Here is a 14163-nt window from a genome sequence, read left to right on the forward strand (position 1 = left end):
CTACCCGCTGCCTGGACCTGCCAGGCATCTTGGCCAGGCCCAGGAGCAGACCGACTCCCCTCTGTACTGGGTGCTCAAATATCAGGTGTGTGGGGCTAAAATGTAGCCAAACTCACCTGGCGAGCAGTCCCTTCAGATAGTTGAAAAGGCGCTGCAACCTCTCACACCTCATGTAGACGTGGAACATGGTCTCTTCCTTGCCACGGAGGTGACAGGCTTCTGGCGAGTCCGTGAACCGGCTCAAGTACCCGTTACAGGCCACAGCCAGGTGCAACACTCTCCACCCCAGGTCCCCGATGTAAAGGGGCAGGACTCCCTTATAGAGAGACCTCCACTGGGGACCGCTCCCGCCATCAGGTGGTAACACGGACCGCCAGGTGTGTAGGAGTGTGCAGGAGCAGCTTGTACAGTACGCTCCTCTCAGCTTTACGGAAAGGCACACTAGGCATCTCGGAAAGATGGCTCATGTTGCGCGGGGCCGGCTCTCAGGAAGGGACCCTGGCCGTGGGTCCTATGAGCAATTCCAACAAAGCGGGGGTATGCTTGGCTGGAATCGCTCCACACACACGCCTCTCCTCGATACTCACCTTGACAGGGTGAGGACCGGTCACCCTCGCAGCCCTCCCCTTGAAGGAGCAGCGCCTTGGCTGAAGGTGACCGGATTCCTGGCTTTAAGCAGATCACATTAAAAGCCAGGCAACCCCCGCCTAGCGTGTCGAGTAATGCCCGCTACCGGGAGCCGTGTGCCCTCCTGGAGGCAACGCCCCTGACATCACCAGCGCATGCCATCTAGGAGGACACTCGGAATACGTATACCTCCGCAGGGTCCCGAGACGAAGAGCTGCCACCTGGGTACGGACGCAAACCAGTGCCTGACGGCCCTCCTCCAACGGGAGACTGAGAGCCCCAGCAGAGACCCAATGATTCCTCTCTCCCCAGAAGAAGTTCACCAACCTCCTCTGGATCATGTCAAGTCAAGTCACTTTTATTTATATCGCACATTTAAAAAACAACTCTCGTTGGCCAAAGTGCGTTACATTTGTTATAAGAATGGTATTAACAAACAAACTACATACATATAACCCTCGGTGGTTACACAAAAAAGCTGGAGAAACTCAGCGGGTGCAGCAGCATCTATGGAGCGAAGGAAATAGGCAACGTTTCGGGCCGAAACCCTTCGGTTTCGGCCCGAAACGTTGCCTATTTCCTTCGCTCCATAGATGCTGCTGCACCCGCTGAGTTTCTCCAGCTTTTTTGTGTAACCTTCGATTCTCCAGCATCTGCAGTTCCCTCTTAAATACATATAACCCTCGCTCAGTGGACGTCAGGAAAGGCTTGGGAGTATAGATAAGATTTTAGTATTGTGACAAATAATGAGGACGGGACCAGAGTGGCCAGCCGGTACCACAACATAGAGGCCATCAGCTGGTTTATGGCCAATGCTCTAACCCACCCACCCACCCTAAGAGAGCACACCAAGGAGACCTGACCAAGAGTGTACTGTACACTGACAATGACAATTAAAATTGAATCTGAATCTGAACCAACGCCCTAACCGGGCGACGACTTTCGCCTCCAGCTCCTGCGAGTTTGCTGGGCAAACCCCCTCAGTGGGACTCAGGTAGACCCCCAGGTCGAGGAGGTGCGTGAGGTCTCCACGCATCAACTATTGGTCGCCGGGTGTCGTCAACCAGATCCCTCGTCGATCGCTGCTGCCCGGTCGGGCGCTCTTTTGCCGTCCAATCAGCGTCTCCGTTGGCAAATAGGATCAGGTGGTCGACCTCCGTCCAATCGCGTTGCGCGTTGTGTGGTGCAAGTCAGCTGGTTTGCAGTGGGCCAATCGCTGTGCTCCCTGTTGGTTTTCCGTCACGTGCGCATGACAGTCCAATCGGCACCAATCTTGGCCATTCCGGGTGCTGCGAGTAAGATGGCGGCCGCGCCGACTTTGTCTCAGTGCGTAAGCGGGCCCGAAGTGATCCGTGGGCAGGTGTTCGATACCGGACCTCGGTACACCAACCTCAGCTATATCGGCGAGGGAGCCTATGGCATGGTTTGGTGAGTGCAACATCTGAAGTGTTGGGGAGCGCCAAATGGGAAAGGCCTGGAGGCCGCAGTGGGAATGGCAGGGGCTGTGCGATAAGGCCAGATTTGGGGAGGGCGGAGAAACAGCAGAACGAAGAAAGGCGGAATCCCTGAGAAATTTAACTGAGGAAAGGAGGGATGGTGGCGATAATGTGTGTTTAGGAAATCGGGACATTTGCGAGGTTTAGAACAACTGGAGTTGGGGGATGGGTGACGGATGGTATGTTGGGTGCATGCAAAATTAAGGGAAAGAGCGAAGTGCAAGAGACTATTTCAGGTGTTTGGAGGGGAAAGAGCTATTTCCGGGGAATGTGACTGGGAAGAAAGACCTAGGTGTAGCAGGAAATAGGTATGTATTGATGATGTGAGAAACTGGAATATGGAAAGCATCTTAAAATAAGGGCGTGGTTATAATATAATAATTCAAATTAGTAGGTTTTGATGACATTCTGAAGTCTGCTTTCTGTTTTGGAGCTGTACTACAAACATAGTTGATGGTATCTAAAATTTTATGCTTTTGCATACATGTACCTAAATAACCTGTAAAATTGAGAATCTAAATATGCATCCGACAACTAATTTTGATCCATTTAGTAATTTTACGAGCCTGTGTTCTACAGCATTATCAGCAAAAGTAACAAATGGTAATGTTTCAAGTGTAGGGAGTTAGGGATAGTTTCTGCTAAAGTTTATAGATGATGTGCCTGCTGTAACAGGCAAGAAATTGAGCTGCTTGCCTGAGCTTGTAAAATTGGTACTGTTGCACATTATATAATGTAAGTTGCAGTGTAACTGGCAGTTGCAGTTTGCATAGTGTCAAATGCACTGAAGATATGCCTTGTGTAACCCTTACTTAAGAGTTTAATATTTGTATCAATTTTTGTTGAAAGATACCTATGGTCAGGGGATTCAATGTTTTTTTGGAATTGTAAGCTAATGATTTTTGCTGTTGATATATCATTGACAGCTTCCATTACTTTGTCTAAGTGGCCATTTTTCATGAGTCTGTATACTGAGCAGATTTATGCCAATTTGTGATTTACAAGTGGCAGGTCTGCCCGAATTTATTTTTTGCCTGATGTCCAAGCAGTTTCCAGCAGTGGTTCTAAGTGAATATCAGAAGTCTCGACCTGAAACGTCATCCATTCTTTCCAGAGATGCTGCCTGTCCTGCTGAGTTACTACAGCTTTTTGTGTCTTATCAGAAGAGAGTACCCCAGAGCCTATTTCCTTTTTAATTCAATTGGCCACTTAATTTGGTTTAATTATGCAGATAAATAAATTTGAGTAATGTATTGTTTTTGTGTGAAAATGGCTCGCTATTACACTTTAGATGGCATAACTACTTGTCCAATTAGATAATGACCTAACCACAGTTTGATTTACTGCTGAAATAAAACATGGCATCATAGCACAACTTGATTTTATCACTCCCCATGGAAAATGAATTATAGTGATAAACATGTTGTCGTTTCTGTTTTAAATTTAGACTTTAAATGTGTTTTGAAGTATCTTAAGCTAATAGTTGGATTAATTGCCCCCTGTCATAAAATGTGAAATCATGCATGTGAATGGGCGACAAATGGGGAAGCTACGTATGTGTCATATTGTCCATCTATTATATGGCTCCTGTTGTGTAGGATGCCTTCACCAATAGGTTGTATAAATGTATTAAAATGTTGCCTTTTGAGTTGATATTCCACATTTGAACACTCTTTGGTTTCTGTGGAGTGAAGACTATATTTGCAAATTTTCTATATCAGTTTGCCATCACCCCGAGCACAATAATTTATTCATTATTATCAGGCAAATTGGGGCTTTTTGTTGCGAAATTGCTCTGTTCCCCAAAGTACACTTGCATTAAGTATTGTTTAACTTTTTTGGTCGGTTGAAATGGTTCACGTGAAACATAAGAGCATATGCCTAAATTCAGTGTTTGATTATGAATGTGTCATATTTGTTTCTAGAGAATGAATACAAATTCTGTCTATATTATAGTTCTAGTAGCAATCCTCAGAGACTTCTATACAGAAGGCCGTGTGTATAAATTCAATGAACTAAATACAGGTATTCATACAGTGCATGTGCTTTAAATAACTGTAGAGCCAGGCTCTTGCTATCCTTGTTCTACAAGCCTTCCTGCTGTAGAATCAGCCTAGCAGTGAAGAAACTGCCGGTTCTTTTCTTTGTCAGTGCTGACTCTATGAAATAACTTTTTTCCACATCCCTGCATTTTGTCTACAGCCGCCTATTGCCATTTTTTTTAGTATCTGCACAGCTACATAAAACTAAGTGGAAAGAGCTTCCACTGACTTTCTAAGTCTGCAAACTGAGGAAACTGATTATTTTTGTCTCGCGTGTTGATGTTTTGCCAACATTTTATAAAAAACCTCGGGTTATTGACCTATTGACCATAAAGGGCAGTATTTTTGGCTGTTCTTTACAAGGCTTGCAACGATTGCTGCTCAAGTAGTTAAGAATTGTTAGCCCTGCTAATGATGGTCAGGTCTTTAATTTGAAAACCTAAATTCACTGTTCTTACTAGCATCCTAATAATTCACCTCCATATATTTTCATAACCATCTTTTCAGTAGGCATGATTCTTGACCAGAATTATCCTTAATACTGCAGCTGAGATCTGACCATTGATTTTATAAAGTTACAACATAATCACTGTTGTATACTGTTCCTCTAATTCTAAATTTATACTTTTGTTTTGAAACCACTTTTATCAACATCGCCACCTTTAAATATTTCTCCATATAGTTACTACGTAGACTCGTTAGTCCTTGTGTTATGAAACGGTTTTTTTAATCTATTACGTAATGGGGAAAGCATGGTTAAAATCTCTAAATATTTACTTCATCCATTTAGAATTGTTTCATTGTATATTTTTAAAATTGTTTACATGAAAATATACTTTCTGACAGCATCACATGAGTTTATAATGTCGCAGAATTTCATGGGGTGACGCCTCTATGGTCGTGAGTAGTTGCCCAAAGAGTCGTACCTTTTTCTGGTCGCCGCTGGATTTTCAACATTTTGAAAATTTTCGGCGATCTGCTGCGACTATGACGGGTGCCGAGTTGCCGAATAAAATAGCATGAGTGGGACAGAGCCTTTAGGATTTGGTGTTCAATACAATACAATACAATACAATTATTTGTTGTCATTTGAACCCAGAGGTTCAAACGAAATTTGGTTTCTGCAGTCATACAAACAAGAAGAAGAACCAAGACACAACACAATTGATACAAACATCCATCACAGTGAATCCCCTCCTCACTGTGACGGAAGGCAAAGTCTTATCTCTTCCCTGCACTCCTCGTTCTCCTCCCGATGTCAGAGTCAAAGTCAGAGTTCATCTACTGTAGAAACTCTGTATAACCGAAACAAGAAATTGTAGATGCTGTAATCTTAAGCAAAAAATAAAGTGCGGGAGGCACTCAGTGGATCAGGCATCTGTGGAGAAGGGTCCTGACCTGAAATATCATCAGTCCATTCCCTCCACAAATGCTGCCTGCCCCGCTGAGTTCCTCTACATTTCTTTTTGCTCAGTACAGTTGAGTTACTTTGTTCCTGCCAAACAATTTTATTAGTAGTGTATAAATGATTCCAGTGTTTATTAGTTCTCATTGTTTTGCTGCAAAACAGATTGTCAACAAATTTTTGAGCTTGCATTACTTGTCAATGAACTAAAATGAAATTACTTGTATGGAGCAGAGGACAGCCATTTTGTCCATTGTGCCTTTGAAAGAGCTGGCCAATTAATTCCACATGCCTGCTCTTACCCTGAACTCTTTTGCAACTATATCTTTTATTACTTTTGCAGTATCATCAAATTGGGATTCTTTCATTGGAATTTGGATCATAACAATTGCCAGTGTTTAAAGAAATTGTCATATTTTGTCTGGTTGTGCTATAGGGTGATTTCACGAAAGGTCACTGTGTCATAGGTCTTCACGCACGGAGCCGCAAAATCTAACTGGGGTACAAACGTCACTTCCAGTACATGTTATTAATGCTAGAAACGCGTACTTTCAAACCTGTTAAAAACTGAGAAAACGGTTAGTCAAAACATCAATAATGCTTTAGTTTTGATGAAATGCAGTGAGCAAACGCAATAATTCCTGATATTTTCTATCTTTATATCTGCACGGCCAACAACTTCCGCTGTTATTTTCCCTTCAGCTCTCTCTTCTCTTTACCTTCATTTTTCTTAATCTTTGGAACTGCGTCTCACGGTCACCCCGACTGGCACAGTTATTTATAGCGCAAAAACTAACTGTTTCGCGGTTTTTAACAGGTTTGAAAGTACGCGTTTTTAGCATTAATAACGTACTGGAAGTGACGTTTGTACCCCAGTTGGATTTTGCGGCTCCGTGCGTGAAGACCTATGACCCAGTGACCTTTCAGGAAATCACCCTATTGATGATCTTAAATGTGGGTGCTCTGATAACTGACCCACCTGTGTTTGGGACCATAGAAAACAAGCAAAATACATTGTCACCTTTTGCCACAGTGCTTTTGCCAATCATTGTCTATCTGCATAGTTTGACCTAGCTATTCTGCCAGTGTTGATATTGTGAAGGCAGGAAACTGCCGAAACCTTTCTTAATTTGAATATGAGTTCATTAAAGAAATACAACACGTGAAACCGCACTTGGCTGGTAGTTAAACCATAGTCATAAACCCATGCAATAAAAAGAAAATTTGAGATTTGTGAACAACGGGTGATCTCTACAGAATTGTACTTCACCTTACGGCTGCTGTGAAGCATTCCTGTGCAATTGATCTACATGTGGTGGTGTATCTCGCAAAGTTTCAGATTCTTTACCCACTTCTCAAAGCTAAAATAAATCCATGGTCCCAATGTAATGTTTTTGGGGTTTGGCATGTAGTCTATTTAGAGAAGTAAATGAAATACTTTATCTCAAAAATTGCATATGTTTTAAACTCTGGGAATTTATGTGGTTGCGATCTCCACATTCTTTGCGATCTCCACATTCAAATATTTTGAGCATTTGTGTTTATAGTGCTCTGAAGAAATCTCTTTAAATTACCATTTGGTAAATTGAGGTGTACATAAATGGCCACGGACCATTTAGCTACAAAATGTGGTTTCAAAGATTACTTGAATACTTGGTATGTGTTGTCTGGTTGCTCCTCCAGTGAGGCAGGTTTTGGACTGTCATCCCTGATGTTTTATATTTTTGTAATCTGACCGTATGAACTGCAGCAAGTATAATTAATGAGATTACTGAAATGCTGCATTATGGCTGTTCTTTGTGAGAGATTGATATCAACCTTTATCGTAACTTGCATTTATAAAAAGTGATTTAAGGGGTTTTGTAGAAATGTAGCTAGAGAAAACTTGACACCATGTCGGAGAATAATTGAGCAACGTGATAAACAAGTTGGTCAAATTTGGGAGATATACTAGACTGCAATGCTGGAATCTTGAGTGAGTCGGGCAGCTGTGGAGAAAAAGAGAATGGATAGGTGACATTTCAGATTGGGGCATTACTTCAAGGTGAGGATGGACAGGTTGGTATGGGAAGAGGAAATGAAGCGGTTAGCAACCGGGAGCTCAATTTGTCCCACAGACAGAATGCAAGTGTTTGGTGAGGGAGGTGGTGTAGGGACAGTAGTTGAAGGGGAAAATGCTTGGGGAGAGATGAACAAACCAGGGAACTATAGAGAGTATGGTATTTGTGGTCATTGCACTGTGTGTTCCATAACACACCATCTTCTGTGAAAATGTTGCTCGTCAGGTTCCTATTACATCTTTCTCCTCGCTTTTCTCGTTCGTGTTTTCCCTACCTGAAGAAAAGACTGCATTCACTCTATTCCACTCATGATTTTATACTCTATGAGATCACTTCTTGACTTTCTGTGCTCCAACGAATAAAGTCCTAGCCTGCCTAAGCTCTCCTGTAGCTCAGGCTCTCGAGTCCTGGCAACATCCTCGTAACTGCTTTCCACCTTAGTGGCATCTTTCCTATAGCAGGGTGACCAAAACTGAACATATTGTTCCGTGTGGCCTCACTAATGTTTTGTACAATAATAACAAAACCTCCCAGTTTCCATACTCAATTCCCTGACTAATGAATTCCAGTATGCCAAAAGCCACCTCATACCCCTATCAAGCTGTCTACCTACAACATTCTCAGGGACAATAGCATTCACTGAGGCAGTCCTATGTTGGTTTGACATACCGAGCTGAATTAAGTTAAATTAGCCATTCATCTACCCACTTCCACCACTGATCAATGTCTGCTATAATTCTCTGCAGTACCACCTAGTTAATTTCTCTGGCATCTCTTCTTTCCCCCCCCCCCCCCCCTTCCTTGATCTGACCATATCTTGGGACTAGGGAGCAGACTGTCTAACAACATATGCTTCTAACCTGTTGACTCCCACTGATTATACCTCATCCCACATTGTCTCTTGCAATGTTGCATCCTTTTCTCCGTTTTTCTGACACTGCTATATTGACTTTCAAGATGAGGTTTTCCAGTCTTGGAAATCCCACGGTGAAAGTTCATTCAAAGAGCTCACCCGAATTTAAAAAAATAAAATAAAACTTGTGGTAAGCACGGAGAATGAACGTAGCGGGTACATCGGAGCTCGGGGACGTCTCTTAGTGCTAACGGTAGGTACTCGGGAAGACCCGCTAACGGCAGAAGTACGGGAAGACACGTGAAGATTTTTCAACATGATGAAAAATGTCTGAGAGCCCCGAGTACCGACGAGTGGCCTTTATCGTAAATCTCCGAGTTCGAATCAGGGCAAACTCGGGAGAACTCTTGGAATGAACTCGTACCGTGGGACGGGTTTAAGATGTCCTCTTTCTTCAGCATGTGATTTTTATTTTCTCCCTTCCACCTCCATAGTTGTGGATGGAATCCTCACTCATGCAGTTCTGGTCTTGTGCCCCCTTTCCCCATACAGAACAGAATTCTCCTGGTCCTTGCTTTTCACCCCACTAGCTTCTGCATTTTATGTTATTCAACATGTTTTGCCAGCTTCAACACCATGTGACACTAGTCACATCTTCTCCTTACTTCTTTCTGCTAGGATCATTCTCTGACTTTTGTGATCCATAATTGGGTGATGATTCTTTGAGCAACAGCTAAGCCTCAATTGGCATACAATTGAGCCCTGAACTGACTGCCTTTGACAATAGGCCATAGAGAGGGTAGAACTTTTACTGCTGTCAATCTTTGATGTTTTTCCAGAGTTTGTAAATGTCTAGTTTCAGATACTTCTAAAATCCATTGGAGTTGCTTTTTAATAAATGTTGTATTAATGTACTAAATAAGTAACAGCTAAAATTAAATTGAGGTTTAGATGTTTTAATCTCCAGTTTAGGAATTCGCATTCAAATGAATAAAATTCAGATCTATCTGTTGTAAAATTATATATATCCCATCATAATGTGCTGGCATCTGCCACTCAGTCCATGTTTTCAGTGATTTTGTCCTAAGACCAGAAGATAGACTCAAAATGCTAGAGTAACTCAGCGGAACAGGCAGCATCTCTGGATAGAAGGAATGGGTGTCGTTTCTGGTCAAAACAAAGAAGGTTCTCGTTGTGGGTGAAAGGTCTCATGGTTGGCATTTTGCTTCAGACAAACAAGGGTCTCGACCCGAAACTGTCTGTAGATGGGTCTCGACCCGAAACATCATCCATTCTTTCTATCCAGAGATGCTGCCTGTCCCGCAGAGTTATTACAGCATTTTGTTTCTATCTGCAATGTAAACCAGCATCTGCAATTCCTTCCTACACTTCGTCTTGTTCTAAGACCAGGTTATATTTAGTTTTGTGCAACTTGTTGCCAGCATTCTCTTTGGATCTGTTGACTGTAGCTAACTTAATGTTGCACTGTGATTTTTAGACATATGGAAAGATGATTTGATGGTGGGCAGTCTGAATGTGCATTAATCTGCTGATTGATCTGGAGAATCATTATTAACTATGTCCTTGTATTGTCGAGTTAGATTTAAAGGATATTTTATGTACTGGCCCATGATAACAAAGTGCTCTAATCTCTCCTTTTGATACTTGGTTCTTTACTTCAGCTTGCTCTTATATGACCTGTTTCTCCAATTATCTATAATTTACTCCCAATTTTAAACAATATGCTGTGAAACGTTGTACATTTATTTATAGCTAGAATTATAAAAATTTGGATGATGGTGTGGAACGTTCAATCTACCCATATTCGTGATATCCAAAGGCTGACACTGATGATGCAATTCATCACTTTGATCTACCGGTACCGACTGAGGAAAAGATTTGAAGTTAAAGACCTCAGACCTGGTCTAAATCTCTGTCTACCACTTGGTAGAGATCCCTTCCTTTTATGATTCTGAGCATAATTACCCACAGGAGGCATCTCAAGCCACTGGAAAAATACCACCAACGCTGTCTTAAATCTCAAAATGAATTAATGTTAGCAACCCTTCCCAAATATGTTATTCTGTCTGCTACATTAAGCAGACTTTGTTGCTCACATGCCTGTTGTTAGACTTCTGACGGGTGCATTTCTGAGTTCCGTCATGGAGGAAATTCCAAGTACTCAGAAAAAGATTAAATAATGTGCTCAAAACTATTTTGAAAAAGTGCTTCAATGCCACTGAATCCTGTGAATCTTTTGCCCAGGGTCACTCAAAGTAGAGGAGTGTTTTGGTTAATATTAAGAATTCAAGGACACAGTCCTAGATAAGAGAGAGCTCACTACCTGCCTCTAATAGTCAGTTTCTGCCTTGTCTACAGTTTCTCCATTGGCCTCGTATGTCACCTCGGACTCTACAAAGTCAGAGTAGAATCAAGTCGTCCTCAATCTCGAGGAAGTGGCCAAGAGGAAGGTGATTAAATCTAATTCTATTTCCCAGCTGTCTGCCCGCATCCTTGAGTTTTGGCTATTCAAATATTCATTTGTGTGATTGTTCACTGACCAAAGTTCAGGCTAAACGATTAAGATATTCTGAATACAATTAAAAGATAGACACGATATACTGGAGTAACTCAATACGACAGGCAGCATCCCTGGAGAAAAGGAATGGGTGCCGTTTCGGGTCGAGACCCTTCTTCCGACTGAGAGTCAGGAGACCTAGAGATACGGAAGTGCAAGATGTGAAAGCACATCAAAGTTGACAATGTCGAGGAAAATGCAGAATGGTTCAATGTTAGCTATGGGGAAGGTGACAATGATGCATACAATTGGTAAATCTAATCAGGAGGACAGTGAAACTAGTCTGAGAATCAGGATGGGGAGGGATGGAGAGAGGGCAAGCAAAGGTTACTTAGAAAAAGTCACATGTGGTTAAAGTGCACATTGTCAGGTTTTATTGAAGGCCATTTTTATACATTTTGGTTTCACCATGTTGAAATTACAGCTTTGTTTTTACATAGCCCCCCCCCCCCCCAATTTCAGCGCACCATAATGTTTGGGACATGGCTTCATGGGTGTTTGTCATTGTTCAGGACTGTATAAACATTGCTGTAATTTCAACTTGGTGAAACCAAAATGTATAAAAATGGCCTTTATTAAAATCTGGCAATATGCACTTTAACCATATGTGATTTTTGTTTTTCCTATTACCAATCTCAAATTGTGGAGTACAGAGGTAAATAAATAAATGATGGGTCATATGATTGTCTCAAACATTATGTAGTGCACTGTATTACTTGAAGTGATGATAAATCTTGTCCGATTTGCTGTCATGCAGTCAAGATGTGTTGCCATTGGACAATGGACAATCGAAACTAGGTGCAGGGGTAGACCTTCGAGCCAGCAGCACCGCCATTCAATGTGGTCATGACTGATCATCCCCAATCAGTACCTCGTTCCTGCCTTCCCCCCATATCCCCCTATCTTTAACGGAAGGCTAAGTGCTGATGTTTTACTCTAAGTGACAAAAATAACATTTTGGAATAAAGGTTTGAAATAGTGGTCATCCATGTGAAACTAATCTTTCCACATGTCTTACCACTTCTCAAGAGTGACGTTGTACATGACTATAGTACTTGTAAGATTGAAACCAATTATAATCCTTCACCCCTCCCATTTGGGTTCCTCCATTGAGTCTGTGGAAGGGCCTCAACCTGAAATGTCACCTATCAATATACTCTGGAGATGCTGCCTGACTTGCTGAGTTACTCCATTAGCTGAGCAGGTTTCTACTGCTTTTGTTTACCTTGTGACTGAGATGGCTTTGTGTCATGATTCACAATAGAGTATGGTGGTTTATTGTTTCAGTTTTGAATACACAATGCTCGACTCTTTCTATTATTTTCATTTCTCATGATACTTCATATGCAGAAGAGCTGTGGTTTCTTGTGAGCAGATTAAGAGGAGCATTCCTGCTGAATTGGGCGATCAGTCAGAATTGCCATGTTGTAACTGAAACTGGATTTCTTTCCCAAATGATTGGGTTATATGCCACTATTTTCAATAAGTGAGATTTGATTATAGGATTGTAATCTAGAATGCTTGTAGGGCTTACTTAGCAGAGATTCACAGTAGGAGTTAGAAGCGTGAATGCTGTCAAACCTTCTGTGCAAATAGTATCCAGACAGCGACATTTCAAAATCTGATTTGATAGGCTAAATATAACTTAGAATTCAAAAGCTACAACCAGTACTTAATCTCCTTCAAAACCATCAGGACTCTTTTTAGAAATAATAATTGTGTTTAACAGTTTCTTTTGTTTTCTGTATGTTGAAAATGTGATGGGCTATTGGGAAAGTAGTTGGGTGGAGTTAAGTCTGACAGTTGAAATGACAAGACCACGGAAGTACACTGGGTTAATAACTGTTTACTAATAATTCCGCTCTTGCACTGTTTGATTTTTGTAATGGCTCCAAAGCAGTTCTGTTGATGGCATCGGCAGTTCTGTTGATAACAGATTTCGCACTCAAGGAGTGCTTATTTGGTGCAGAATTTAAAACATTATTAGTTGCTGATGTAACAAAACTCGGAGGGTTAGTGGTTTGTTGGTGGTGATTCCTATTCCAATTTATTTATCGGCTTGGGGCAGGAGCAGAATTTTGCTCCAGTGAGAAGCAACAATATTACAACAGTGATTTCAAAATATTTAGTTACAGTAAAGCTCTAGGATGTTCTGAAGTTGTAAAATGTGCTTTCCAATACATATAAAGAGGATGCATAATATTGGTATGCATATTTATTTGGCATGAGTGTAATTGTTTGTTTCTGTTGCTTATTTAATTGTTAGTGGTAACTGCAGGACAATAAGCAAGTTCGGTATTCCAACTGCGCATGCTCAGGTCATGGGTCCAACTGCGCATGCTCAGGTCATAGGTGCCCCATCGGTCCGGGGTCTCTCGGGGGGAGGGGGGTTGACAGATCTGTCCAGTGGCAGGTTGGCGGGGCTTGCAGCGCTGGGGACTAAAACAAATGACCAAATCTCACACCATCTTGGTAATGGCAGATGGTAACTGCACTGTGTAAGCAAATCCTATAATTTTAACAAAACTAGATTGCTTGAGGAACTTGGCAGCATTTGTGGAGGAAAATGGACAAAGTGTTTTGTGGTATGTGCACTTCAGCCTGATGGCGAAGAGGGGAGATAGCTGTAGAAAAAATAGGGGATGGGGAGGTGGTGGAGCTGGCAAGTGATGGGGAGGGGGAAGCAGGCAAGGAGAGGTCGATTGGAAGGTAGGGGAAAAAAGGGTGAAGATGGTATCCAAGGCTTGAGGTGGTTTGTGGAGAAGACAATGATGCAAATGGTGGAATCTGATAAAGGTGGTGAGAGACATGTAGAACCAGACGGGGGATGGTGGGTGTATGGGGGTGCGAAAGATAGGAGACTCTGAGTAGGTAGGGATGAGTGATGAGCTGACATTGCACATATACTATTTGCAGTGTATTTAGGTGATGAAAGTGTGCATGCCTCTTGTTGGATAGTATTTGTTGAACTGTGTCATAAAAAATGTGGGTGTATGAAACATCCATCAAGGCTAAATATCAGTTAAAAACTGTTCTCTTTTTGCTCTGGAAATGGGGAAAGGAGTAGGGCAGTTGGCACTCTTGATTTTTGAGCTAAAACAC

The 14163-nt window shown here is 42.0% G+C and overlaps 1 protein-coding gene across 1 annotated transcript in view; it reads left to right on the forward strand.

Annotated features, from left to right (window-relative positions):
- Positions 1 to 1861: 1861 nt before the first annotated feature.
- Positions 1862 to 14163, forward strand: part of mapk1 (mitogen-activated protein kinase 1) — a 51889-nt gene continuing 39587 nt past the window's right edge. Inside the window, exon 1 of the mRNA XM_055655151.1 lies at positions 1862 to 2055. Coding sequence (XP_055511126.1) covers positions 1877 to 2055 — 179 coding nt within the window. The 5' untranslated portion in view covers positions 1862 to 1876. The remainder of the gene's footprint in view (positions 2056 to 14163) is intronic.

The sequence above is a fragment of the Leucoraja erinacea genome, chromosome 25 (assembly GCF_028641065.1).
Source record: "Leucoraja erinacea ecotype New England chromosome 25, Leri_hhj_1, whole genome shotgun sequence".
Lineage (NCBI taxonomy): Eukaryota > Metazoa > Chordata > Chondrichthyes > Rajiformes > Rajidae > Leucoraja > Leucoraja erinaceus.